The sequence below is a fragment of the Dreissena polymorpha genome, chromosome 9, assembly GCF_020536995.1.
Source record: "Dreissena polymorpha isolate Duluth1 chromosome 9, UMN_Dpol_1.0, whole genome shotgun sequence".
Taxonomy (NCBI): domain Eukaryota; kingdom Metazoa; phylum Mollusca; class Bivalvia; order Myida; family Dreissenidae; genus Dreissena; species Dreissena polymorpha.
In genome coordinates, this window is record NC_068363.1 from 63,825,091 (window position 1) to 63,850,654 (window position 25,564).

At 35.6% G+C, this 25,564-nt stretch overlaps 1 protein-coding gene across 2 annotated transcripts in view; it reads right to left on the minus strand.

Annotated features, from left to right (window-relative positions):
- LOC127844236 (N-acetylglucosamine-1-phosphodiester alpha-N-acetylglucosaminidase-like) overlaps window positions 1-24,172 on the minus strand; it is a 33,815-nt gene extending 9,643 nt beyond the window's left edge. Inside the window, exons 1-10 of one of the 2 annotated variants that reach the window (XR_008032636.1) lie at window positions 24,002-24,172; window positions 15,487-16,061; window positions 15,161-15,254; window positions 13,578-13,823; window positions 12,657-12,785; window positions 11,661-11,863; window positions 10,668-10,844; window positions 7,889-8,011; window positions 7,093-7,162; window positions 2,983-4,267 (exon numbers count right to left, since the gene is read on the minus strand). Coding sequence is in view for 1 of the 2 variants with exons in the window: in XM_052374303.1 (XP_052230263.1) it covers window positions 4,021-4,267; window positions 7,093-7,162; window positions 7,889-8,011; window positions 10,668-10,844; window positions 11,661-11,863; window positions 12,657-12,785; window positions 13,578-13,823; window positions 15,161-15,254; window positions 15,487-16,061; window positions 24,002-24,051 (1,914 nt within the window). In the remaining variant the exon portion in view is untranslated. Of the gene's footprint in view, window positions 1-2,527; window positions 4,268-7,092; window positions 7,163-7,888; window positions 8,012-10,667; window positions 10,845-11,660; window positions 11,864-12,656; window positions 12,786-13,577; window positions 13,824-15,160; window positions 15,255-15,486; window positions 16,062-24,001 lie in introns of those variants that run through there. The other variant, XM_052374303.1, reaches the window with a different exon arrangement.
- Window positions 24,173-25,564: the final 1,392 nt, after the last annotated feature.

A 25,564-nucleotide genomic window follows, 5' to 3' on the forward strand; every position in this document is an offset into this window, starting at 1 on the left:
TTCAAAACCACCCCCACGCTCGGCTTTTGTCCAGTTTATTTTCACCCCTGGGGTATATAAAAGTTCCATAATTCATTCAAATTTCCAAATATGGGCATGCAGTTGGTGTGTACAGATGCTGTAAAGGTGTTTAAAGTTTAAACAAGATGAAATAAGTATTCTTTTACAGACATTTATTTTTTACAAATTTTTATCTATGGAAGAGCACCATGAAATGTAAGTGATTTCAGCCAAGTAAAAATTGGGTCGGTTAAAAACAAAGTGTCATAAAATTCAAAATAGGATCATTTAAGTCATATTTTAAACTTAGTTTTTATAGAAACACTATATACAGCAAAAATACCAAGAACTAGACAGATTTACCGTTTACTTTTTTAAATAAAAATAAAAATGCAACATGCATGGTTCGTATTTTCAACAGTAAATCACCCAATTTCACCATAACGTTGTTTTAATTTTAATAATTGAAAAATGTGCATAAAAATTGCAACAAATTTAACAATAAATATAGCTTATATGCCATATTAAATCAAATTACGTTAGAAAATAAATAAAACGCGTCGCAAAAAAGTATACGTCGTCGGCAGGATTCGAACCTGCGCGGGAATATCCCAAAAGATTTCTAGTCTATCGCCTTAACCACTAGGCTACGGCACCTAATAGTAGGCTCTTCAACCTTCGAAGAAATCGCGGGAAATCATTAGAGGTGCACTACCTTAACTGAAAGATTTTTTCGGCGTCAGCTGTATACGCCAGCTTTTCACCTTAGCCTGACCTTTGTTAGCGTCAAATAGAACTCAAATAAAACTTCCCGCGGCCAAGTACAGATGAATACACTTCATTGACTGCATTGGCTGATTTGATAATACCACTAGAACATTGGAAACATGTCCGCGTCTTTGTAACACTGTTTTACTGCGTGTTCAGCATGAAACAGTTTTATCTCTAATAAAAAGGCTTTATAGATAGAACAGTTTTACACTCAATCTCGACATCAATACAGTTTGTGCGTACATCTTTTATTTTCAGAGGATTTTCAGCGCGAGAACGTTGTGTACTTAAAGGCCATGTTCTCATATTTAGTACTGACTTGCATATTCCTGTCAACATGTTATATGTAAAAGTATAAAGAGCAGTGGAAGCGATGCCTCACTTTAATGTGTTGCATTTAAACCCGCAAGGTATAAGGGGTCAGTTCGCGGTTAGTGTGTTTGAATGTCAGAGTTTATATACAGATCAGACCTTCTGTGCTGTTCGGAGTTCGCGGTCAGTTATATAATAGTTATATAATAAAGACGCTATAGCGTGAACTAGGTGAACCGGAATTTTCTTTACCACCAGAAAGATGTGAAATGAAGATATCCAGCGATATTATTTTATGGCATGTCAATAATAGATTCTTAATGTGTTTTCAACAATACCATGATAAATATTATTTTTAATTAATTAACAAGAATTATTCCATCATATTTACTAATGTATTATTGCAGCATATTGACTAATGTATTAAGTATGAGCGCGATGATTCTCGATACTGTTAATAATCGAATCAAATACACGTAGCAATTCCCGATAAACCACTCAAACAGGTTTGTTCGAAGAACGCGCGTATACATATTTAAAATATGTACGGAGACTTCGCGTGTGGCCGGTTGACTTTGGTTTTCTTTTTTGTATCTATAGGTTTATGACCAGCAATATGTAATAATGTAAAATAAGCCGCGAAAACTCCGCGTAACATCCCGTACTGCGTTTGATGCAGCTAAAAACTGCACAGAAAAAGATATTAGCTATCCTTGATCTCATTCATTTAAATCTTTACCTTCCATAAACTCCAACCACAATCAACGCCGTATATCTTTTTTAAAGATATTTCTTGTTAATATTTTGAGGTGGTCTTGTGCTGTGAGGGGAAGCCGGAGTACCCGGAGGAAACCCCACCTGTCCGGTATGATGACCAATTGGCCTATTTGCGAGCCCTTATATACTGGCGAATCGAGCGTCACCTAGCCGACGCAAAGACACGATCCGGAAACCACCGACGTTTTCGAACTTTCTTCGCTTTTGACGAAGCTAACCGATTGCTCTCCAAACTCAACGGAGATTACATAGAATCAATTCCTCCTTCACTGCCTCAGAAACAAGCCGAATATATATGCAGGATTTTATTTACATACATTTCTAAAATATCAAAGGCTCTAGACATTCTTAATAAATTATTTCCAATACGAAAAAACAGAACTTACTCCGTTATTTAAATTAATATCTACATATTGTTTACTTGGCAAATGTAAAACTAAGGGAGGTAATTATTATGTAACCGTGAAGAAACGTGAATCGTCTAATTCGAACCCAAAACCTTTTCGCCACAATTTAAAAACATTGTTTCAGATTTGCAAATTTTCGTTGTAGTTATGCTATCTGTAAGGAAACAGTAATACTGAACATAATTGTGAATTAATATATTCAGAATAATCACAATCATTACTTTGCAATTCTGTACCTGAAATGAATCAGCCAGGACAAATCATCTTTATTTTTTTATTTAATTTTAAATATGTTAATTCAACAAACAGTAACTAATTAAAATATTTATACATATATACAAAGACCATATAACATGTATCTTCAAAAAGTTAAACAAGAAATATGAACATATTGCACCAACATTTTTTAAATACATTTAAAAGAAAATCGTCATTTTCTTTCCTAAACAAATGGACAATGATGGCACTGAAGAGTTCTCCTGAGTTCAAGGTACACCGAATGTTGAAGCACTTCACTGATTACCTTGTTTGTTACCACACCATTCCCAAGATTAAAGAAGGAATTAATATTGTCAAGAAAAACATTCTAACATGTTTCCTCATAATAATTCCATATAATAATCAAGAATACAACTTAGCCTTCCTATTGTCAAGATTAAGATTCTTACCAAGTTTCATCAAGATGATGTCAAAATGGGGCTTCTAGAGTGAAAACCTAGTTTTTCTCAGATTTGACCTGGTGACCTAGTTTTCGGATGCACATTACCCACAATCAAAAACGATCTAAATATTGTTCAAATAATTATTCTGACCAAGTTCCATCAACATTGGATGATAAATATGGCCTCTTTAGCGTTACAAGTTCAAATTAGACACTGCACACAAAAGGTTTAGTACATGAACATATAATTGAAAACAATAGTTCACATGGAGCCCTTTGTTCTCAGGTGAGCTTAAAATGATAGAGAACGTTGACAACAGGCATATTGATACAATTAAATGTTTTTGTTACATACAGACACGACTTTACCAATTACAATTATAATATTGTAAACTCAGCATTTACTCTTTTGGCATTGTCGGCTAAACAAAACATAATTACTTTCAAAACAATAATGTATACTTAAAATTTACAATCTCGGGCATCCATAATTTGAACAAAATACCCATAAATTTTTTAATATATGCCTTACAAATAGAAACAAATGGTTTCAGAAACACAAACCTTCAATGTTTTTTTAAATAAATATTTGTGTGACATACTTAATGTTTCACATACAAAATGGAAAACCCTTAACACCAAGAAAAAAATAATATCAAAAATAAAATAAAGGAAACGCAATAAAATCAATAAATAAAGACACTCCTCAACTGATTTCTTTTTCTTTTGTCTTACTTTAAAAAACAAACAAACAAATGAAATAAATAATGACTGAAAATTATTCAATGTATGCAATAAAAAAGATAAACAATCTTTTTATTCCATAGGTTGAATACAAATATGTTTACCATTTAAAAGTAGTTGTGCTCAAAGAATAAAGACATAATTTAGTTTTTAAATACTTGTAGACCAAACAAATAAATTAAATTGATATATTATTTACTTTGTAATTTGAGTAAATAATGTAACAGATACAGATACAGATATAAAACTTCAGCATTAATGAACAAAAGACACCCTATGGCAATGTGAAGACAATAAGTCAACTGCATATATAATGAATATGCCATCTGAACCAGTGACATCTTTACGCTAGGATTGCCCTGAATTTTTCAACATAAAAGAGGTCTCATCATCGGACGATGAAGAAGTTGTAAAACTTGACCATCGTTGAGACTGTAATAGCACAATCTGTTCCTTTGATATGGGCTTAGCACGCACACGTTTTTTCTTGCGGGCCGTTTTCTTTTGATGACAGCACTTACAAATTAGCACCACATTTAGCAGACAGCTGAGGAAAGCTATCACAGAGATCAGGGTCAGGGCTATAACAGTATTCCTGGAAGTAAAACAAACTGATAAAGCTGCAACAATACATTCACATTTACATGAGTCTTGCTCTGGCTAACAGACCAATGTCACCATAAAAGTTAAATCCAAACTCTCAACTCTTTAGAAAGCTGAAATTCTATCGCGGTAAGGGTCATAAATGTCCTTTTTAATCTAACGTATGAATCTATTTTCCTTTTCGGTTTCATCTCCGTCAAAGAGGTATAAAGCGTTGAAGTTTGCGCCAAAAATATAACGTCATTTCGCTAATGACCAATAAAAAACAACGCCATTAAGTTTTGCGCAAAACATAACGTCATTTTGGCAACTTGTTTATTACCAGAAAGTAGCGCCATGAATATTCATGTTTAAAGTTGCATACAAAGTGGGTTCATCAGAAAATGAACAAGAGCTGTCAGAAGACAGCGCGCTCGACTATTCGAGTGCTTGACAGTATAACGCAAGCCATCATGGGGAAATTGTTCATATTCAATAGGGTCAAGGTAATATAGTCATTTTCTAAGAAGAGGACCATCATTGAAACATTGATTCGTATATGTTTTAAAGAAGTTGTACTTAATAGACGATTCTGAGTTCAGGTATATTTTCCACAATCTATTGAACATTTGTAAAAACATAAAACAAACTAATAAGATATTATTACAAGTTTGATAGCAATAGCTTGAATGGGATGGTTCGACGATCCTTAAAAATGAAATAAATAAATATTTGTGTTTTTTTACCATGTTTCCAAAAAAAATATTTTTTTTTTTGGGGGGGGGGGGATGGTGGGGGAGGGTGATGGTGTGGGGGTGGAGAGGGGGGTATAATGTGTGGTCATTTATTAGATGATCTTTCAAAGAAAGGAAAACACAAAATTCTGGTGGGGCGAAGGGATTCTGGAATGGGGCTTGGGGGTTGGTTTGCGTGGAGTCCTTTGTGGTATGTCAGGTAAGTGTTGTTTTGTCAAAGTATGAATCAAATCTGATCATAAATAAAGAAGTTATGGCAATTTAAGCAAAATGTATCAATTGGACCTCGAAAGTCAAGGTCATTCAAAGGTCAAGGTCAAATTCAACTTTTCAGGTACAGTTCCCTCATAATATTAGAAAAGTATTTGAAGTTTGAAAGCAATAGCCTTGATACTTAAGAAGTAAAGTGGATCTTAACACAAAATTTAAGAAAATATTCAAAATTACTTAGACAAAAAGGGCCATAATTCCATTAAAACGTCAACCAGAGTTATGCAACTTGCCCTGTACAGTCACCATACGATTGTTAGCAAGTTTTCCAAGTCTGACAGCAATAGCTATGATACTTTAGCAGCAAAATGGACCAAAACACAAAATTTAACTTAATATTCAATTATCTAAAAGGGCCATAATTTTGTCAAAATGCCAGTCAGAGTTACATAACTTTGCCTGCATAGTCCCCTTATGATAGTTAGTTAGTGTTGCAAGTATTAAAGCAATAGCTTTGATACCTTAGGAATAAAGCGAACCTAAACACAAAACTTAACAAAATTTTCAAGTATAACAAGATGTGTTTGTGAAACACTATGTCCCCTTATATGACGTTTGACCTTGGAGGATGACCTTGACCTTGACCCTTCACCACTCAAAATGTGCAGCTCCATTAGATACACATGCATGTCAAATAAAAAATTGCTAGCTTCAATATTGCAGAAGTGACATTACATGAGCAATTTTGACCCATATATTTGACCTTGAAGGATGACCTTGACCTTTCACCACTCAAAATGTGCAGCTCCATGAGATACACATGCATGCCAAATATCAAGTTGCTATCTTCAATATTGCAAAAGTACTCATCAAATGAGCGATTTTGGCCACATATATTTGACCTCTGACCTTGAAGGATGACCTTGACCTTTCACCACTCAAATTGTGCAGCTCCATGAACTACACATGCATACCAAATATCAAGTTGCTATCTTGAATATTGAAATATTGCAAAAGTGTACATTAAATGAGCGATTTTAACCCATATATTTGACCTTTGACCTTGAAGGATGACCTTGACCTTGACCTTTCACCACTCAAAATGTGCAGCTCCATGAGCATGCCAAATATCAAGTTGCTATCTTGAATATTGAAATATTGCAAAAGTGTACATTAAATGAGCGATTTTGACCCATATATTTGACCTTTGACCTTGCATGATGACCTTGACCTTTCACCACTCAAAATGTGCAGCTCCATGAGATACATATGCATGCCAAATATCAAGTTGCTATCTTCAATATTGCAAAAGTTATTGCAAATGTTAAAGTTGGCGCAAACCAACCAACAGACCAACCAACAGACAGGGCAAAAACAATATGTTTATGGGACATAAAAAGGGAAAATAATTCTTGATACAGTTGTTAGGTCTTGTTTTTATAGAATAGGGTCATCTTGGTAAAAAGGATACAAAATATAAAAGAAATATGACATAGTACATAGATAATATTTGTGGTGGTACGCAAACTTTTACATAGATTTATCAATAATATGCATATTCCAAGTGGAAAAAGGGCCATTATTCTTACAAAATGCTTGATACAGTTGTCTGCTATTGTTAATAGATTGGGGTCATGTTGGTAAAGAAGTATGCAAAATATAAAAGCAATATGTCAAGGGTCAATATTTTAGGTGGTACGCAAACTTAAACATTCCAACGCTCACGTCGACGCGGGGGTGAGTAGGATAGCTCCACTATATATTTCATATATAATAGTGGAACTAAAAACCGGTCATGTGAACAAATTATCCAATCAGAATGCAGCATTCATATGAATGTGACAGAAGTTGTAATTATATACATGGCAAATACCTGTAATCCTTTGACATATCAACCTCCAAGCATTTTCGTTGCTCCAATTTTTTCAGTAAACAGGGACCAGCTGCAAGAAAGAGAATCCATTTCAGATTATTCGTGGGTTAATACAACCTTGCTCTTGGAAAATAGAACTTAATACGTGTGTGCACAGGATAATCAGGGACGACACTTTCTGCCTATACTTGATTTTCCTTAGAAGAGACTTCTTTAAAACAAAACATTCCAAAAAAGCAGTAGTAGCATCCCTGATTAGCCTTTGCGTACTGAACAGGCAAAATAGGGACAACACATTCCATCTTTGCCTGATCTTCCCTAGAAGAGACTGCCTTTAAAATTTGTTTAAATAAAAGTGGCAGTACCATCCCTGATAAGCCTATGCGGATTGAGCTGCCTAATCTGGGATGACACTTTACCCCAATGCATTAAGACCTCATTACCCAGAGCAAAGCTCGTATTAGATATGCCCTTAAAGTAAGAATCAATAGATGACAAGTATTTGGTGGTCTTCCTAGAGACATCTACAAAGTTATTGTTGTTAATCTATCAAATTAACAAAACAAAAGTCCTGACTCTATCAGAGCACAACAGAAAAATACAGGTCCCATTAGCCAACATGTATTTGATCACATAAGAATCAAAGTAAATTTCACATGTTTTTTGTTATTTGTTGAATATAGCAATTTTTATCATTTTGATGCAAGGCTTGTACAAAAATTGTGGACAAAATGAAGGACACTGCAAATACTATATGCCTCCCTTTCAGGGCATATGCAAAGTGGATGTTACCTACCCTGTACTAGATCTGTGTGCAGGTAGGTGTAGTTGCAGTAGCCTGTGACCGGGTCACACAGACACTCATCATCACACTTACACGACTGAGAACAGTTCTCGCCGTATGTACCCCACATGCACCCTGCAAGCACAAAAAACTTCTAGCAGAGCTGTACTGAGTATTGAGTTGTTGGTTGATATAGGGAAAGCAAGATTTGAAGCTGCTTACCAGTTGAAAAAATTTAGTGGTACTTATTCTATATTCTACTTTGAAAGCCAAAAGGGCCCAACAGATCAAGTAAGTACAAAATGGGGTAATATGTCCTCAACTGTAAATAGACAAAATATTCTCTGCATATAAAACAAAACAAGAGCACCGCATAATGGGTGTCACGCTCAGCTGCGAAAGCTTGTCAGAATATTTTTTTATTTTTTTTTGGAGGTCACAGTGACCTTGACCTTTGACCTACCGGTAATGACCCAAAAATGGGTGTGGCGTGCAGAACTCATCAAGGTTCATCTACATATGAAGTTTCAAAGTTGTAGGTGGATGCACTTTGATTTTAGAGCAAATGTTAAGGTTTATGTTAAAATTTAATATTAGAGGTCACAGCGACCTTGACCTTTGGCCTAGTGACCCAAAAATGGGTGTGGCATGTAGAACTCATCAAGGTCCATCTACATATTTAGTTTCAAAGTTGTAGGTGGAAGCACTTCGATTTTAGAGCCTATGTTAAAGTTTATTATTAGAGGTCACAATGACCTTGACCTTTGACCTAGTGACCCAAAATTTGGTATGGCGTGTAGAACTCATCAAGGTGCATCTACATATGAAGTTTCAAAGTTGTAGGTGGAAGCACTTTGATTTCAGAGCCAATGTTTAGGTTTTAGCACGACGCCTACGGCGGACGGCGGACGGCGGACAACGAGCTGGCTATGACAATACCTCGGATTTTCTCCAAAAACGCCAAGCTAAAAATTGCTTTGGGTCAAGCACTTGGAAAACTGAGCTTAATGCATGATTTCATCTCAGATAAACCTGTGCAGTCTGAACAGGCTAATCAGGGACAATACTTTTTGCCTAGACCCAATATTTGTAAACAGAAACCTCCTTCAAAACCAAATCTTCCATTAAAGCAGAAAGTGTCAGACCCCACAGGCGTATCTGGGACAAAACGTTATGCATATACATTAACCCTTTCAGTGCGGGAACCGAATTTTGAAGGCCTTTGCAAACAGTTCGGATCCAGATGAGACGCCACAGAACGTGGCGTCTCATCAATCAGGATCCAAACTGTTTGCTATTCTGATAATATTCTTTGAAAAAAATCGAAGAAAATGCTAATTTTAGAAATTCAGCAGACGACATTTTAGCAGACAACAAATTTCCCAGCATGCAAAGGGTTAAGATTGCTTTTCCCAGAGCGTGGCTCACATTTATGCACAACAAGAGCTGTGTTTGTGAAACACAATGCCTCCTACAGGGCCGCTTTGAAGCCACATATTTGACCTTTGACCTTGAAGGATAACCTTGACCTTTCACCACTCAAAATGTACAGCTTCATGAGATACACATGCATGCCAAATATCAAGTTGCTATCTTAAAAATTGCAAAAGTTATCACCAAGATTAAAGTTTTGTGACAGACACACAGACAGACACATACAATGACAGACAGACAGGCCAAAAACAATATACCCCCGATGATTCGATCCGAGGGCATAAAAAACATGTAAGACAAATTCATTACAATTTGTTTTCCTTCCGCTATGAAACTAGAGCTTTGTCACAGACTATTTTGCATGCTGCCTTCACAAAACAAGAGAATCACATTTATGGCGATTTTTAAGAATTATTATGCAATTATTATTTATGGCCATTTTGACCTTTGAACTCTTGAATTCTTGCGCATGACGCGCCGTCCAATAACTGTGAACAAAATTAATGTACAGAGTCATTTTAAAATCTCACAATGAATGACATAGTTATGGCCTGGACAAGCTTATTTATGGCCATTTTTCACTATTGAACTCCATGTGTGACCTTGACCTTAGAGATATCAACGTAATTCTTTCGCATGACACATTGTTCAATGATTGTGAACAAATGTATCAAGTCATTTTAAAATCTCACAATGAATGACATAGTTATGGCCCGGACAAGATCATTTATGGCCATTTTCTACATTTGAACTCACAGTGTTACCTTGACCTTGGAGATATCGAAGTAATTCTTTCGCGCAACACACCGTCCAATGATGGTGAACAAACTGCCAAATGATTTTAAAATCCCACAATAAATGATAAAGTTATGGCCCGGACAAGCATTTGGCCTTTGAACTCCAAGTGTGACCTTGACCTTGGAGATATCGACATACTTTTTTCACACGACACACCGTTTTATGATGGTGAACAAATGTACCAAGTTATTTTAAAATCTAACAATAAATGACATATTTATGGTTCGGACAAACTTTTGGTTTAAAACACACTTAGTGACCCCGTGACCTAGTTTTTGACCAGGCATGACCCATATTCAAACTTGACCTATACATCATCTAGATACAACTTGTGACCAAGTTTGGTGAAGATCAGATGAAATTTCGGGACAGACCGACAGACAAAGTGACTCCTATATATACCAATGGTAATGGGGGTATAAAAATACGTATTAAACCAAAAGAACTACAAGTGAATAAATGACAATGATTTAACAAACAAGGCAATAAGACGAAGCAGTGATCCCAATTTCATAATTGGGGGTCATCACATCAACTCTGACTGGGATGCAGTACCTACTTTGTTCACATAGTTTTCCTGAGAATCCTGGCTGACACAGACAGGTGCCCGTCACACCATCACAAGTTGCGTTGTTTTCACAGATACACCTGAGTGAACACTGGTTGCCATGCCAACCCTCAGCACATGGCATTGAGCAGTCATCACCATGGTAACCTGCCTGGCACACACACCCATCTGAATGGAAGAGAAATCTAGAGATGGCAAAATTATTCGCACTTGAAAAGTGTAAACCACACGCCAATATTTAAGCACCCATGTGCAAGGAAGATAAATCATGTGCAGGGGTACAATAATATGAAATTCTATTGCCCAATAAACCATTAAACCATTGCTGTTAATTGACAATTTTATATTAACTGCCATTTTGACATCTGGTGCTATCCCTAGGCTTAAGTTATATTAATATAGTTTGACTATTTATTAATAAATTTGGGGCTTGTTTGGTTAATTTGCAAACAATCTTTAACACAAATATAAAATAGACAATATAAAATGCTAGAAAACAAAACTAATTATTCAAAAACTGACTTTATTCCAAAACTGTATCAAGGTTTATTTTGTAATTGTTTAAAATGAAAGTGCTTGTGAACATCTCTATTAAGTATTTATCATAGAAAACAATTTACAGAGAGTGAAATGTGTTATATAATAAAAAAAGATCATTTGTAATCATTTGCAAGTAATTCCTACAAGTTAAATTTTAAAATGAACAAATCTTTGAAATATTGTAATTTTTCTTCATTGCAGTGAAGTACAAAAGAAAGTATACAATCAAAGCAAAAACTTGTAATTTACAACTAAGTCTCTACTTTAAAAACTTTTGTTAAAACAAGCATTCCTATTTCTTTGTTATAATTTATGTTTCAATTAAATTTCAGATTAAGTTTAAGACTTTAGTCATGAATTATGAAAGCGTTTCCACTTAAGGCACAAAGGTTAACTGAGAAGAAAACAAAACAATTACTTGTATCATTTACATACAATAATCACCTTCAGTGCAAGTTCCATGATATCTACAATCACTGGGACATTCCAGCCTATCACAGCTGGGTCCAGTCCAAGCACCGTGGCAGTGACACACCCCCTGGTCACATGACCCATGACCTTGACAGTCTGGTGATGGGCAGGGAGGGTCGTGAACACACAGAATGGTGGTGACATTTCTTGCACAGCGCACGTTCTCATTGTCTGGACTGAGAACAAGTACAAAAAATAACAAGACTATTGCCAAGCAATATATGTCCCCTACCGGCTCCACCATTGTCAGAATTTTTTATATATTTTTATTATTTCTTGCCATAGCAACCAGAATTTTTGACGTAGGAACAAAATGTAATGACGTGCATAATGTCTATATTGCCATCTATCCATGTTTCCAGTTTCATTTAAAAAAAATGAGAAGAACTTTTAACTAGTTATCGCAGGATCCAGAAAAGTGTGACAGACTCACAGACTGACGGACTGACAGACTCACAGAGCGCAAACCATAAGTCCCCTTCAGTGAAATCGGTAGGAGACAAAAAAACATGGATGATTGTTCATTTTTATACTTATACACTGGTTTTTATGCAGCCTTTTGATTTGAATCAAAGCTTATACTTTGTTTGAGTTAACAAATATATTTATATCTATAATCTTCATAAGCAATGCTTTGGGAAAATAGGGCTTAATGCATATGCATAAAGTATCATCACAGATTAACCTGTGCAATTTGCAAAGGCTAATCAGGGAAAACCCTTTACGCTTTTTGGAATTTTACTTTTTATAGATAGTCTCTTATGAACGAAAATCTCGCCTAGGCAGAAAGTGTCATCTCGAAAAAGCCTTTGTAGAATGAACAGGAATATTTTGGAGGTAACTTTACGTACATGCACTTAGCCCAGTATTCCTATAACACAGCTCAGATTTGGGTCTTCCATTAGCACATGTATTTATCCACATGGTTAGTCTCGTTCTAGTCATTTGTAGGGTACATCCCTTACTTACCAAGGGTCCGAGGGGTAGCTGAGCAGGGTGTCATTGAGGACCATGGTGGAGGAGCCACCCCCGTCCAGGTTGATGGCATTGACGGCACCGTGCTTCTTCAGGATCTCTGCAGCCTCATACAGGGAAACACTGGAAATACAATAGTTGTATATAAGCATGTGCATGAAGTGTGGTACCAGATTAGCCTGTGCAGTCCACATAAGGCTTATCAGATACCACACTTTCAGCATTTACTGGATTTTTGCTAAGATGAGACTCGCTTTAAACTCTTGTTACCATAAAGGCGGAATGTCTGGTAAGACACTTTATGCAATTGCATTAAGGCCTGTTTTATGAGCAGAGAGTTAAGATCATATGGACATCGTTGTTTTCTAAAACCTTTTGGGAAAAAATAACAAGTAACAATAAGAAATTTGTGTTTTGAAATTTTGTCAAATGGGTTGATTTAAATAGATACTGCATATACCAGTAAGATTGATACAAATATTTTATAACACATGTCATTTATTAGTTTCACATTGAAACAATTACCTTAAATACGAGCATAATTTAAGTTTCTAATCACCCGCTTTATCAAAGAAATTTCCATCAGTCCAAAGGTTGTCATTAATAAGGTTTAAAAGCATAGTCTTGTAATGTGCCATTAAATATTTACAAACGTAAATTGAATTTCAAAAGATGTTAACACTATCAGAGGTGAACAGTCAGTCAACACTTAGATTTCCACTTTGGTTTTTAACACTTTGAGACAACACTTTGGTTTCCAAGAGACTTTGTTTAAACAAAAAATAACATAAAAGCCGAAAGTGTAGTACCTGATCAGCCTGTGCACATTGCACAGGCTTATCTAGGATGACACTTTACCCACATGCATTAAGTCCTGTTTTTTTAGAGTTCAGCTTTAAAAAAGCTACAACGAACCCTGCATTATTATACGTCTTTCCCTCCACCTGCAGGATCATCACTCTGCCGTATTTATCATGGGCAACCAAAGTTCGTGCAGATATCACAGAAGCGAACGTGTACAATGTCCCCGTCTCCTCTGTATCCCTGCATTCTGATTGGATGCTCTTGTCAACATACGTCTCGCCATCCCTCAGCACCCATATTACCCCACCCACCAACTGCTGGAAATCATCCGCGACTAGATCAATTTCAGACAGGTATCTGAAACATTTATAAAACATGTGAGCTCCTTTTGCTTCACAAAATATTTGCTGATTGTTAAGACTATAAACAACAATGATTGAGCTGCTTTCTGAGAAAAACTGACTTAATGCATGTGCATAAAGTGTTGTCCCAGATTAGCCAGTGCAGTCCACACAGGCTAATCAGGGACCACACTTAAAGTCTTAATTGTATTTTTGCTAAAAAGAGACTTCAACAAACACAAAATGAAAGAGGAAAGTGTTATTCCTGATTTGGCTTTAGTTTACAGACTTCACAGGCTTATCTGGGACAAGTCCTTAACACCATACATGTACACACATGCATTTAGCCCAGTTTTCCTAGAAAACAGAAATTTGTATTCCCTATCTATCTGACTATGTAACAACCAAAATAATTTATAAAAACAAATGTATTTCAGCTCTTAAACATATCTGTCATTACATAAAATTCTTTGGCACCCCAAAAGTATTGTTCATTGACCCGAAAACTATGACAAGTGCTGTAAAGTATAGATTCAATTATATTTTGCTTCACTTATAAATCTCTTAATGCAAAAAGTTACAATTGTGCAACATTCTGAGAAAACCAGGCTTAATACATGTGTTTAAACTGGCGCTTTATAAAAACCAGGCTTAAAACATGTGTGTAAATTCTCGCTTTGGAACAACCAGGCTTAATACATGTGTGTAAATTGGCGCTTTAGGCAAACCAGGCTTAATACATGTGTGTAAATTGGCACTTTGTGAAAACTAGGCTTAATACATGTGTGTAAATTGGCGCTTTAGGCAAACTAGGCTTAATACATGTGTGTAAATTGGGACTTTGGGAAAACTAGGCTTAATACATGTGTGTAAATTGGGACTTTGGGAAAACTAGGCTTAATACATGTGTGTAAATTGGTGCTTTTGGAAAACCAGGCTTAATACAGTTGTGTAAATTGGCGCTTTTGGAAAACTAGGCTTAATACATGTGTGTTAATTGGCACTTTAGGAAAACTATGCTCAATACATGTGTGTAAATTGGGGCTTTGGGAAAACTAGGCTTAATTGATGTGCATAGCATATCGTCCCAGATTAGCCTATGCAGTCTTAACAGACTAAGCAGGGACAACACTTAACACGTTTTTGGTATGTTTCTTTAAATGAAGTCTCTTTTAAACAAAAATCAAGTTCAGGCAGAAAACATTGTCCCTGACCAGCCTGTGTGGACTGCAAAGGCTAATCTGGGACAACACTTTATGCACATGAAATAAGCCCAGTTTTCCCAGAGCGCTGCTCACTTAGAACTATGGCAGACCCAAGACCCTACGCAGATTAATTTGAGCAACCACTCACCCAAAGAAGAGCTGGTTCTGTTTTGTGATTCCAAAGTGAGCATTTCTAATGCCTCCGGTGTCCTGCACCAGTCGACCGTTGCTCACTATGTTACCTATAAACCAACATTTCCACTGAACAAAGCAATGCCAAATGTCACATTGATTTGAAATGCATTATTTTATTAATGAATATCATAAGAGCTGCATCATGGTCAGACTGTGCATTGCTCAGGCTGGTCTGGAGCAACGATTGCCACATAAGTTATAAGATGGGATTATAAATATTAAACAAGTGTAAATGCGTTTTTCATTACAGTGACTAAGCATGTAATAGTGAAATGTTACCGTAACAAGCTCCAGTTTTGGTGTTGAACAATCCTGCATTTGTAGCGAGTTTACATTTTCTAGACTGTCCACTTTCAATGACTGTGGCAGGATGAAAACTGCCATTTTGACATGTTCCATCTATCAACGGCTCATATACCGAGAGAGTATTTCTAGGATTATTGATATAAGCTAAGTGATAGAACACAAATCTTTTGTCATTATACCGCCCAAAGCTTTCACTGCCATGAAAGAACTCTATATTGTGCACAAGTCTGCTTGATATTCTGCTATTGTTCAAGGAACTTTTTGATGATGATTTTAAACTAAACAGAACATCCTTCAGAATGGCAGAAGAGGTAGTTGGTAAAATATGTTTTGATTTTTCTGGGTTTCTATTTGTTGTACTGCTCTCAGACTTCAAAGGTATTTCAGCGGAATCATGATCTTGTAGAATGTTTCCAGTATGTGCAGGATATAGGGCGTACAACTGCCTCTGATAGGCAAACTTCACGCATCCATCTGCGTTTCTCCGATCCACATTACCCTCTTTGTAGGGATATGCTAAGGCTTCTTCACTAGAAAGCTCTGCTGTGCTTAAAAAATAAAACACAACAGAACTTCAGGCCAAAATTTAAAACACTGTACAACAAATAAAATTAAGAACATAAATAAAAACCATATTAAAACTAGAAATGGCGCGGCAGAGGCCAACGCGTATCCCCACGCAGCATGTTTGACCCAGGGGCGCCCCAGGGTTGGTAATGGGGCCATGCATAGTTGAGATTGACTGTATTGTCATAAGGGAAGTTCAGTAACAATTAGAAGTGAATCTGTGTAGAAATGAAGCAGTTAAGTAAAAGGCAATTTTGGGTGGGTGTGGCCTATGTGGGCGGAGCGCCCCAGGGTTGAAAATGGGGCTATACATAGCTGAGATAGACCGTATTGTCATATGAATAGTTCAGTATCAATAAGAAGTGAATCACATAAACATCCTAGTACCATTAATAGTCAAATTTTAGGCAAAGAGTTCGAGTCCTGTAGTAAGTGGTTAATAGACAATAAGCTATCCCTCCATCTAGGCAAAACAGAGTGTATTCTTTTTGGTTCGATAGGTAAACTCACTAAGGTGGACAATTTTAATATACAATGTAATGATAATGTTATAAAATCTCAGTCGCATGTAAAATATCTTGGTTCGATTACCTGATAATATAAAGTCCATCGAATCGAAATTTACTTTTAAGAAACTTGTTAAGAACCATCTATTAAATGAAATGAAGGAAGACGAGAATTCCATGTATTTTTACTTTTAGATTTGTTTTATTTTATGAAATTGCTTAGTTTTATGCTAATTTGTATGAGTCTGTGTATTATCATGTTAACGTTTGAAAGTCTCACTTGTTTAATATGTAAAAGAAATAATTTAAAGATCATGTCGTTTTTATCTTAAGAACTGAAACAAACTATATATTTATAGTCACTTATAAGACCTGTTTAACAAAATCCAGGGACCCCGTTGGAAATAAGCTTATCCATGTTTACATGTCTAGGCTTTACGGTTATCCTGTGTATACATCATGTCGTTATATTAGTTAGATCTGTGATCATTTACACTTGAAGTTACAATGTTAGCTATATCGTAGTATTTGTATTTGTACTTAACATGTTACGATATTGTAATGCATTTATTATATTGAACTGTAAAATGCTTGACATGTATACACAAATAAAACTAACTAAGGTGTAGAAATGAAGAAATTATAGTAAAAGGCAATTTGGGGTGGGTGTGGCCTATTTGGGAGGGGCGCCCCAGGGTTGGTAATTAGGCCATGCATAGTTGAGATTGACCGTATTGTCATAAGAAAAGTTCAGTATCAATTAGAAGTGAATCAGTGTAGAAATGAAGAAGTTATAGTAAAAGGCAATTTTGGGTGGGTGTGGCCTATGTAAGTTGGGCGCCTCAGGGTTGGTAATTGGGCCATGCATAGTTGAGATTGACCGTATTCTCATAAGAGAATTTCAGTAACAATTTGAAGTAAATCGGTGCAGAAATGAAGAAGTTAATGTAAAATATTATATTATAAAAAATGAGTGAAAATCTCTGACCCAGCCCCGCCCCAACCCCCATAACTTTTGACCCAGGGGTCAGATCAAAATTCCAAATAGTGCAGGGTCACACATATACTCATAGCTACCATGTGTGTAAGTTTCAAGGTCCTAGTGCTTATAGTGTATGAGGCGATAGTGGCCAGGACGGACAGACAGACGGACGGCGGAGATAACCACAATATCCCCACGCTTTTGAAAAAGCGTGGAGATAAAAAGAAATGTACAATTGCTAGTTTGGATGCAAATCCATAGGGGTGTTCAAATCTGTCAATAGCCACAAGCCTGGCAGGGCTTAACAGCTGACTAAATCTGCTTGCCCTAAGTAAACATATATCCATACATACTTGAATATCAACAACAAGAGTTCCGCGGTCGGAGATGACCGCATTGAAGCCGGATTTTTTATTTAAATGACAGGAAAGTACCTTTCGTGTTTTTGTCAATGCAATACTTAAATTACTGAAATATTGTTCAAAGGTCAAAATGAAATGTAAGTACTTTTCAAGGCATGAGCAAACCTTGTGTTATGTTTTGAATGCATGCATATACATGAACAACAATAACATTTAAGGTCACAAACTAGGTACAAGCATACCAAAGTTATAACATGGAATAAGAACTTTAACATTTTTACCTACCAAAGTTATAAGAACTTTAACATTTTTACATTCAAGGTCACAGTGACCTTGACCTTAGAATGAATGACCTTGAAATGACCAGTGGTCATCTAAGTGTGCTTGAAAACCTTCATGTCAAGTTTGAAGACTCTATGTCCAAGCATACCAAAGTTATAACAATTTTAACATTTTAACATTTAAGGTCACAGTGACCTTGACCTTCAAATGAATGACATTGAAATGACCAGTGGTCATCTTCTAGTACTGGCCAATCTTTATTTCAAGTTTGAAGACTCTAGGTACAAGCATACCAAAGTTATAACATGAAATAAGAACTTTAACATTTTTACATTCAAGGTCACAGTGACCTTGACCTTCAAATGAATGACCTTGAAATGTCCAGTGGTTACTTACTAGTTCTGGCCAACCTTCATGTCAAGTTTCAAGACTCTAGGTCCAAGCATACCAAAGTTATAACAACTTTAACATTTTTACATTCAAGGTCACAGTGACCTTGACCTTCAAATGAATGACCTTGAAATGTCCAGTGGTTACTTACTAGTTCTGGCCAACCTTCATGTCAAGTTTCAAGACTCTAGGTCCAAGCATACCAAAGTTATAACAACTTTAACATTTTTATATTGAAGGTCACAGTGACCTTCACCTTCAAATGAATGACCTTGAAATGACCAGTGGTCATCTGTTAATCCTGGCCAACCTTCATGTCAAGTTTGAAGACTCTAGGTCCAAGCATACCAAAGTTATACCATGAAATAAGAACTTTAACATTTTTACATTCAAGGTCACAGTGACCTTGACCTTCAAATGAATGACCTTGAAATGACCAGTGGTTACTAACTAGTTATGGCCAACCTTCATGTCAAGTTTCAAGACTCTAGGTCCAAGCATACCAAAGTTATAACAACTTTAACATTTTTTATATTGAAGGTCACAGTGACCTTGACCTTCAAATGAATGACCTTGAAATGACCAGTGGTCATCTGTTAATCCTGGCCAACCTTCATGTCAAGTTTGAAGACTCTAGGTCCAAGCATACCAAAGTTATACCATGAAATAAGAACTTTAACATTTTTACATTCAAGGTCACAGTGACCTTGACCTTCAAATGAATGACCTTGAAATGACCAGTGGTTACTAACTAGTTATGGCCAACCTTCATGTCAAGTTTCAAGACTCTAGGTCCAAGCATACCAAAGTTATAACAACTTTAACATTTTTTATATTGAAGGTCACAGTGACCTTGACCTTCAAATGAATGACCTTGAAATGACCAGTGGTCATCTGTTAATCCTGGCCAACCTTCATGTCAAGTTTGAAGACTCTAGGTCCAAGCATACCAAAGTTATACCATGAAATAAGAACTTTAACATTTTCGAGCACGCCGCCCGCCCGCCCGCCCGCCCGCCCCCCCCCCCGCCCGCCCGCCCGACAACATCAATCTATAAGCCGAGATTTTTTCGAAAAAAATCCGGCTAAAAAGTATACAAAAATCCCTACATACTTGAATGTTTAAAAAAAAGTATACATATGTACATGTCTACTTGAATATCTACAAAAAGTATACATTATGTCCATACATACTTGAATATTAACCAAAAGTATTCATATATCCAGACATACTTCAATATCAACAAAAAATATTATACATATGTTTATAATTACATACTTCAATATCTACAGAAAGTATACATTTGTCCAATCAGACTTGAAAACCTACAAAAAGAATGTACATGTCCACACATACTCAACCCAAATAAGCTGAAACACAAACTAACAGTTTTTGGTTTACATGTAGATTGCTTGAAGGCAATAACTTCTTGAACAATTAATCAGGTCTTTCCTCATTCAGTAGTTTTTATAACCAAATCTCCATTTATTTTCCCAATACGTCAAGTATAAGAAATTATTAGTTCATAATTATATTGATGTCACTTTTATGGGACTTGAATATCTTTGTTTGTCAGGATTTTCCTGGTAGGATGTTCTGGTAAGCCATGAAGGCCTAAGGTTACTTTTGGTACCGGGTATATGAGAATATATATAAGCTGGGCAGAATATGGCTCAGGGCTCATTTCTTAGCATAACTATTGCAGGTAGTTTCCTAAATTGCCCCAAGGGAGATAAAGTTGGATAAAGTCTTTTATTACAGAGCTGAATTGAAACTTGTAATTAAATTATCAGTGATTTGAATTGAAGCCTAGTTTGATGCATTTGTGATAATTCTCTTAATATTGAAAAAGAGAGCATAAGGCGCTTACCTAAGAACCCTAGGAACATAATAGTTCTGACCAAGTAGTGTTCACTAAGTTGCACAATGGTTTTGAACAAGCCAAGATCATTTTTTAACGCTGTCCAGATATAATAACAACACAATTTATTTTCTTTTATAAACAAGTTTCATGCTGAGGGGTTACATGTTTGATTTTTAGAGCGTTCAAGGAAAACCTTGCTTATTGCCTCAATAATTTTCACAAGCTTTTTCAGTAATTCAACATAGCGAACTAGTTTATGAACCCATGTTGCTCAGTTTCAAACTTATTTGAGATATTATTGGGAAACATGTTATTTGCAAGTTTTATTTAGATTGGGCAATAAATGTGGCCTCTGGAGTGTTCAACAGCTGTTTCTTTAATGCGACTTTGGAATGGCCTGCCTGTGCCATTAAAAGCTAGTTCCAGTATAGGTATCTTTATTGGGCAGCTGCATCTTTTCCACCAGTTCAAAGTCTACTCTGTTTTTAACTTTTTATCTCAATCTTGTAGCTTCTTTTATCTGATATCTTTTTATCTTTACCTAGTATATTGCACTTAACATATTTTTAACAACTATTTTCTGACAACGCGCCTGCTTCTGATAATCGATCATACCATGCAGATAGATAGATAGTTCTTGACCCCTAGTTACACAGTGTCTAGCTTAAGCAAATTATGATTGGGACAAATCATGAAATGTTTTGAACGAATTTCATAAGGATTGGTCAATAAATGATGCCCCCTCAAGGATTTGGCAATAAATGATGCCCCCTACTGTTGTTCACAGGCTTGTTTCTTTAATTTGAACTAGTGTCCTAGATTTTGATCCAATATGTGACCAAGTTTGAGCTCAGCTGAAATATCATTCGGAAAATATTCTAAGCAGAGTTCATGAAGATTGGACAATAAATGTGGCGTGTATTTTGGTGGGAAGGAAGGTTTGCATGTGTGTGATATCCTAATGGAGTTTGACTTAATGTGTATCCACTTTTCTTTCTTTTTTGGGGAGAGGTGGGAGTATTTAATGTTGAACAGTATGCTATATATTCTGCAAAAAAGCAGCACATGCCTATTCTTGAATGTTCTGTGTGTTAATCAGACAAAAAAGACACCACTTGTAATCAATCAGAAAAATAAAATTTTAAATTTTGACTTGGAATATTTAGGATTTGTTAAAATGGATGAAAACTATTGTGTACAAATGTGAGTTTGTTTATTAATTGTTTTACTGCCATGAACAGGCAATTATGTTGTGTGTTGAATTAACTGTGTGTATACAAATGAATTAACTTTTGAATTAGGCCATCCTTAATTCTTTTGTTTGGCATAACCCGACCGACCCACTAAAATCGGCTCGACTGAATTCTTTTTTTGTTACTTTTCAAACAAAAATTTTTTTGCTCGCCGAAACTTCTTTCCGCTAAATTTGTCCTTTCCGCTTTTTATCCTTTCCGGTTATTTGCGTCATTTAATTGAATGCTCTTTCAAGGATATCTAGAATAGCAATGAACAAAACGCGTACCGGTATTTATTTGAGTCGCCTATTTATTTGACATATGCATATGCGATTAATTAGACTTTAAATACAATTAAACTGCTCTTGTTTTTCTTGTATCCCTTTAATTAAAATACGCTGCTGTCGCTAAGGATAGTTTGGGAGTAAAAAAAACAAATTAATTAATTATCACCGCTCAATTCAATTCGGCAATCGGCAGAGATGTGTAATATTATCGCCATATAATTAATTAATTATCACTCTTTAATTTAATATTCGGTAGAAAGATAAAAAGTGGTCAGCTTAGAAATATTTATTGACGGGTATTGTCACGTTTTTGTTTAATTTGCATATCTCTTTATACGACTTTCCGACCGGTCGCTATTTTGGAGGCAGACGGCGCTATTAAATGTATATTCAAATTATACAACATCTGCGCATGAATGACCCAATATTATCCGATAGCTCCACCCGTTCTCACGTTACATTCGACAACGTCATGTCATGTGTAAGCGAGCTCAATGCTGATTGGCCAGCTACCATGTGCACTTCATTAACAATAAGGTCAAGCAATGTCTAATCGGGTACAGACCGGGTTTCGTAAACTGTTCGAATTGCAAACACTTTCATTGAAACAAAGAGACAAATATAGAAAACCAGTTCAGATTAAAAAGGGCAGATGTTTTCAACAAAATTTTACTAGATTTGCGCATTTTCGCAATTTAGATTTTTCTTGAGTTAAATTTTCAATAGTTTTGCGAATGACTCAAATGGCGAACGACAGCGTGAGCATTGCGAACGTGTTATTATTGTGTTAAATGCTCACTTCTACAGGGCTCGCGCTATCATTCGCCATTTGCAAAAGTATAGCGAATTTGTCTCTAGAAAAATATAATTTGCGATTATGCTTAAATCTCGTTAAATTTCATTGAAAACATCCACCATTTTAATCCGGAGTGTTTTTAAAAAACTTTTTTCTCTTTGTTTCCATGAACAATTTGAAGCGCATATGGTAGCAGGCCAATCAACATTGAGTTGACTATAGAGTAATATTGGGTCATTCATGCGCAGATAAAGGAATACACAGTTGATATTGTCGTCTGCCTACAATTTAACGGCCAATAGCAAGAGTCGTATAAAAAATAAGTAAATGAAAAGAAGCTCTTTATAGAAAAAATAGACGTACGAATACACGTGCGGTGATACGGACGGTGTAGAAAAATCTTTACCAATTTCCTTTCATGAGGCAGAATACTTGGAGCTGTATTTGATAATAACCTTTCAGTTTGGTATTTGTCGGAGTTCAATGTCAGAAAAAAAATACAAAAAAATAAATAAAATCCCTACCTACCGACCCACCCAAATTTACCTGGGTCGGGTTATGCCAAACAAACAATTTTTTAAGGATGGCCTTATGCAAAGCATCCCCAACACTGTGTTTACACCTGGACTAACTTGATTGTAAAAAAATACCCATATCATATGTTCAATCTGATTTATAAGCAGCACTGAAAATAATTTGAAGCTTTTTATTATTTATATAGTCGAGGATTGTTCTGGCTGGGTTACATATTTGTTTAAATGTCAAACAATCATGATTTTAAGTAAAATTTCTCATGACAGCATAGATTAAAAAGTAGCATGCGGTATTCGTCCAACTTGTTGACGCTCTCAAATATTAAGCTACTTTTTATATTGGTAATATTTCCAAAGAATTTAACCCATATAAAAAGTATCTCTAAATTCTTTCCGCGTCTTATAAATAAGACTACATGCGGTATCATACAAGAATCCGACAAAACAGATTTTCAAATTTTCTTTACAGTACTGTGTAGTGTGCAAGTACTTTATGCATATTTATGCACAATAAATCAATTGAGATATGATATAATTATTACATAAACATTGCTTTCCCAAAATTATAAAACTATTTGTTACTCATTCAAACCCATTATTGACCAATGGATGAAAACATTTTTTCAGGTTCCTTCTGTCAGTACGGCAGTAGTTCTGAGTAATATATTAAACAGACAACTTACCATATAATAAGCATAATACTTATTAAAATACAGGAGTACAACTCCTTCATGTCCAACAATTATTGGGGATCATTACAGAACGTTATTTGTTTAAACGAGGATATGCTTGACAGATTGATCTGTCAAATTCCTTTTTGTTAAAAGTTACTTCCCTTTACATGGTACATTATTATATCAACAAGATAATTCGTTTTTAGAACTCGTCGTTTTTAACACTAAATAATCAATTAAAAATAGTTTAAAATTATGTATTTTATTTGTTTAAAAATTAATGAAGGAATGTTGTCCATTAATGATTGTGAATTTGGTCACAATATTTACTCCTTAATCGGAAGTGTCATGGCGGCCAAATGATGAAAATAATTGCAACACGACAGTAACACAGCTTTTTCGCATAATAATCATGCTTCTGTTTTGTCCCACGTGTGCGAACGTTTTGGTAGTTGAAGAAGGTACACAGTGCTACAGATTTGCTTGTCAGACTTGCCCTTACGTGCAGAATGTCAGCCGAAAAATTTCGAACAGAACCTATCCGAAATTGAAGGAAGTGGATGATGTGCTGGGTGGGTCAGCAGCGTGGGAGAATGTAGACTCCACGGAAGAGACGTGTCCCAAGTGTTCTCACAACCGGGCGTTCTTCATGCAGATACAGACGAGATCTGCTGATGAGCCCATGACAACATTCTATAAGTGTTGCAATATGCAGTGCGGCCATAGATGGAGAGACTGAGATGCGTTCATGTGTTCAATCATTTATAATGTACAATTATGAAAACACTTGTATGAAATAAAAAGACATTTGTGGTAAATCTGGAGCGTCTGTCACAACGGCATAATAGAGCGCTTATGAATAACAAGTATTGACAAAAGAAAGGCATACAGTTAACTTGTATGTAAATGATAAGACTTGATCAAGAGTTTTATATGCTGCACTGTCTTTGAAAAGGGTCTTGGATATCAATATTTCACATCTTTTTATGTGTATGTTTTATTGTTAGTTTGCTTTTTTTAATGCGTATAATTTGACTCCATGTACAATTAAACATGCCATAAAAATTGTACTGTTTTAAACCATATTAAATGTTAACATAAATGTATGTTGTATATAACATAATGTTTCAATAATACATTTAAATATGTTGCCATTGACTTTGAACTTTGTGACAAAAATGTAACCATAAAACTGATAATTGTGAAATAAAGCATATTTGTTAGTGATTGATGATGTATGTATCATTCATTAAATAATGTCAACATTATTGACGGTTTCATCGGGTCCCAAAAATATAATATACGAAAATATCTTAATAACAATTAACTTAATATAGCAAACAATTCCCATAGAGCTAGTTAGCATGCAATGTGGTGAATAAATATGCTCAAGTAATGTACCAAACCAGATTTATTGTAATACAGATGAGCTCAGTCTACAAATAAGTTGTCTTTCATGAAATTCGCTGCTTTGATTTTTTTTTTGCAATTTGCGACAGTGGCGATCAGCAGTGAAAAACCTGTTGATTACAACTTATTACCTTCTTATCCCATCTAATCCCATCAAAATCT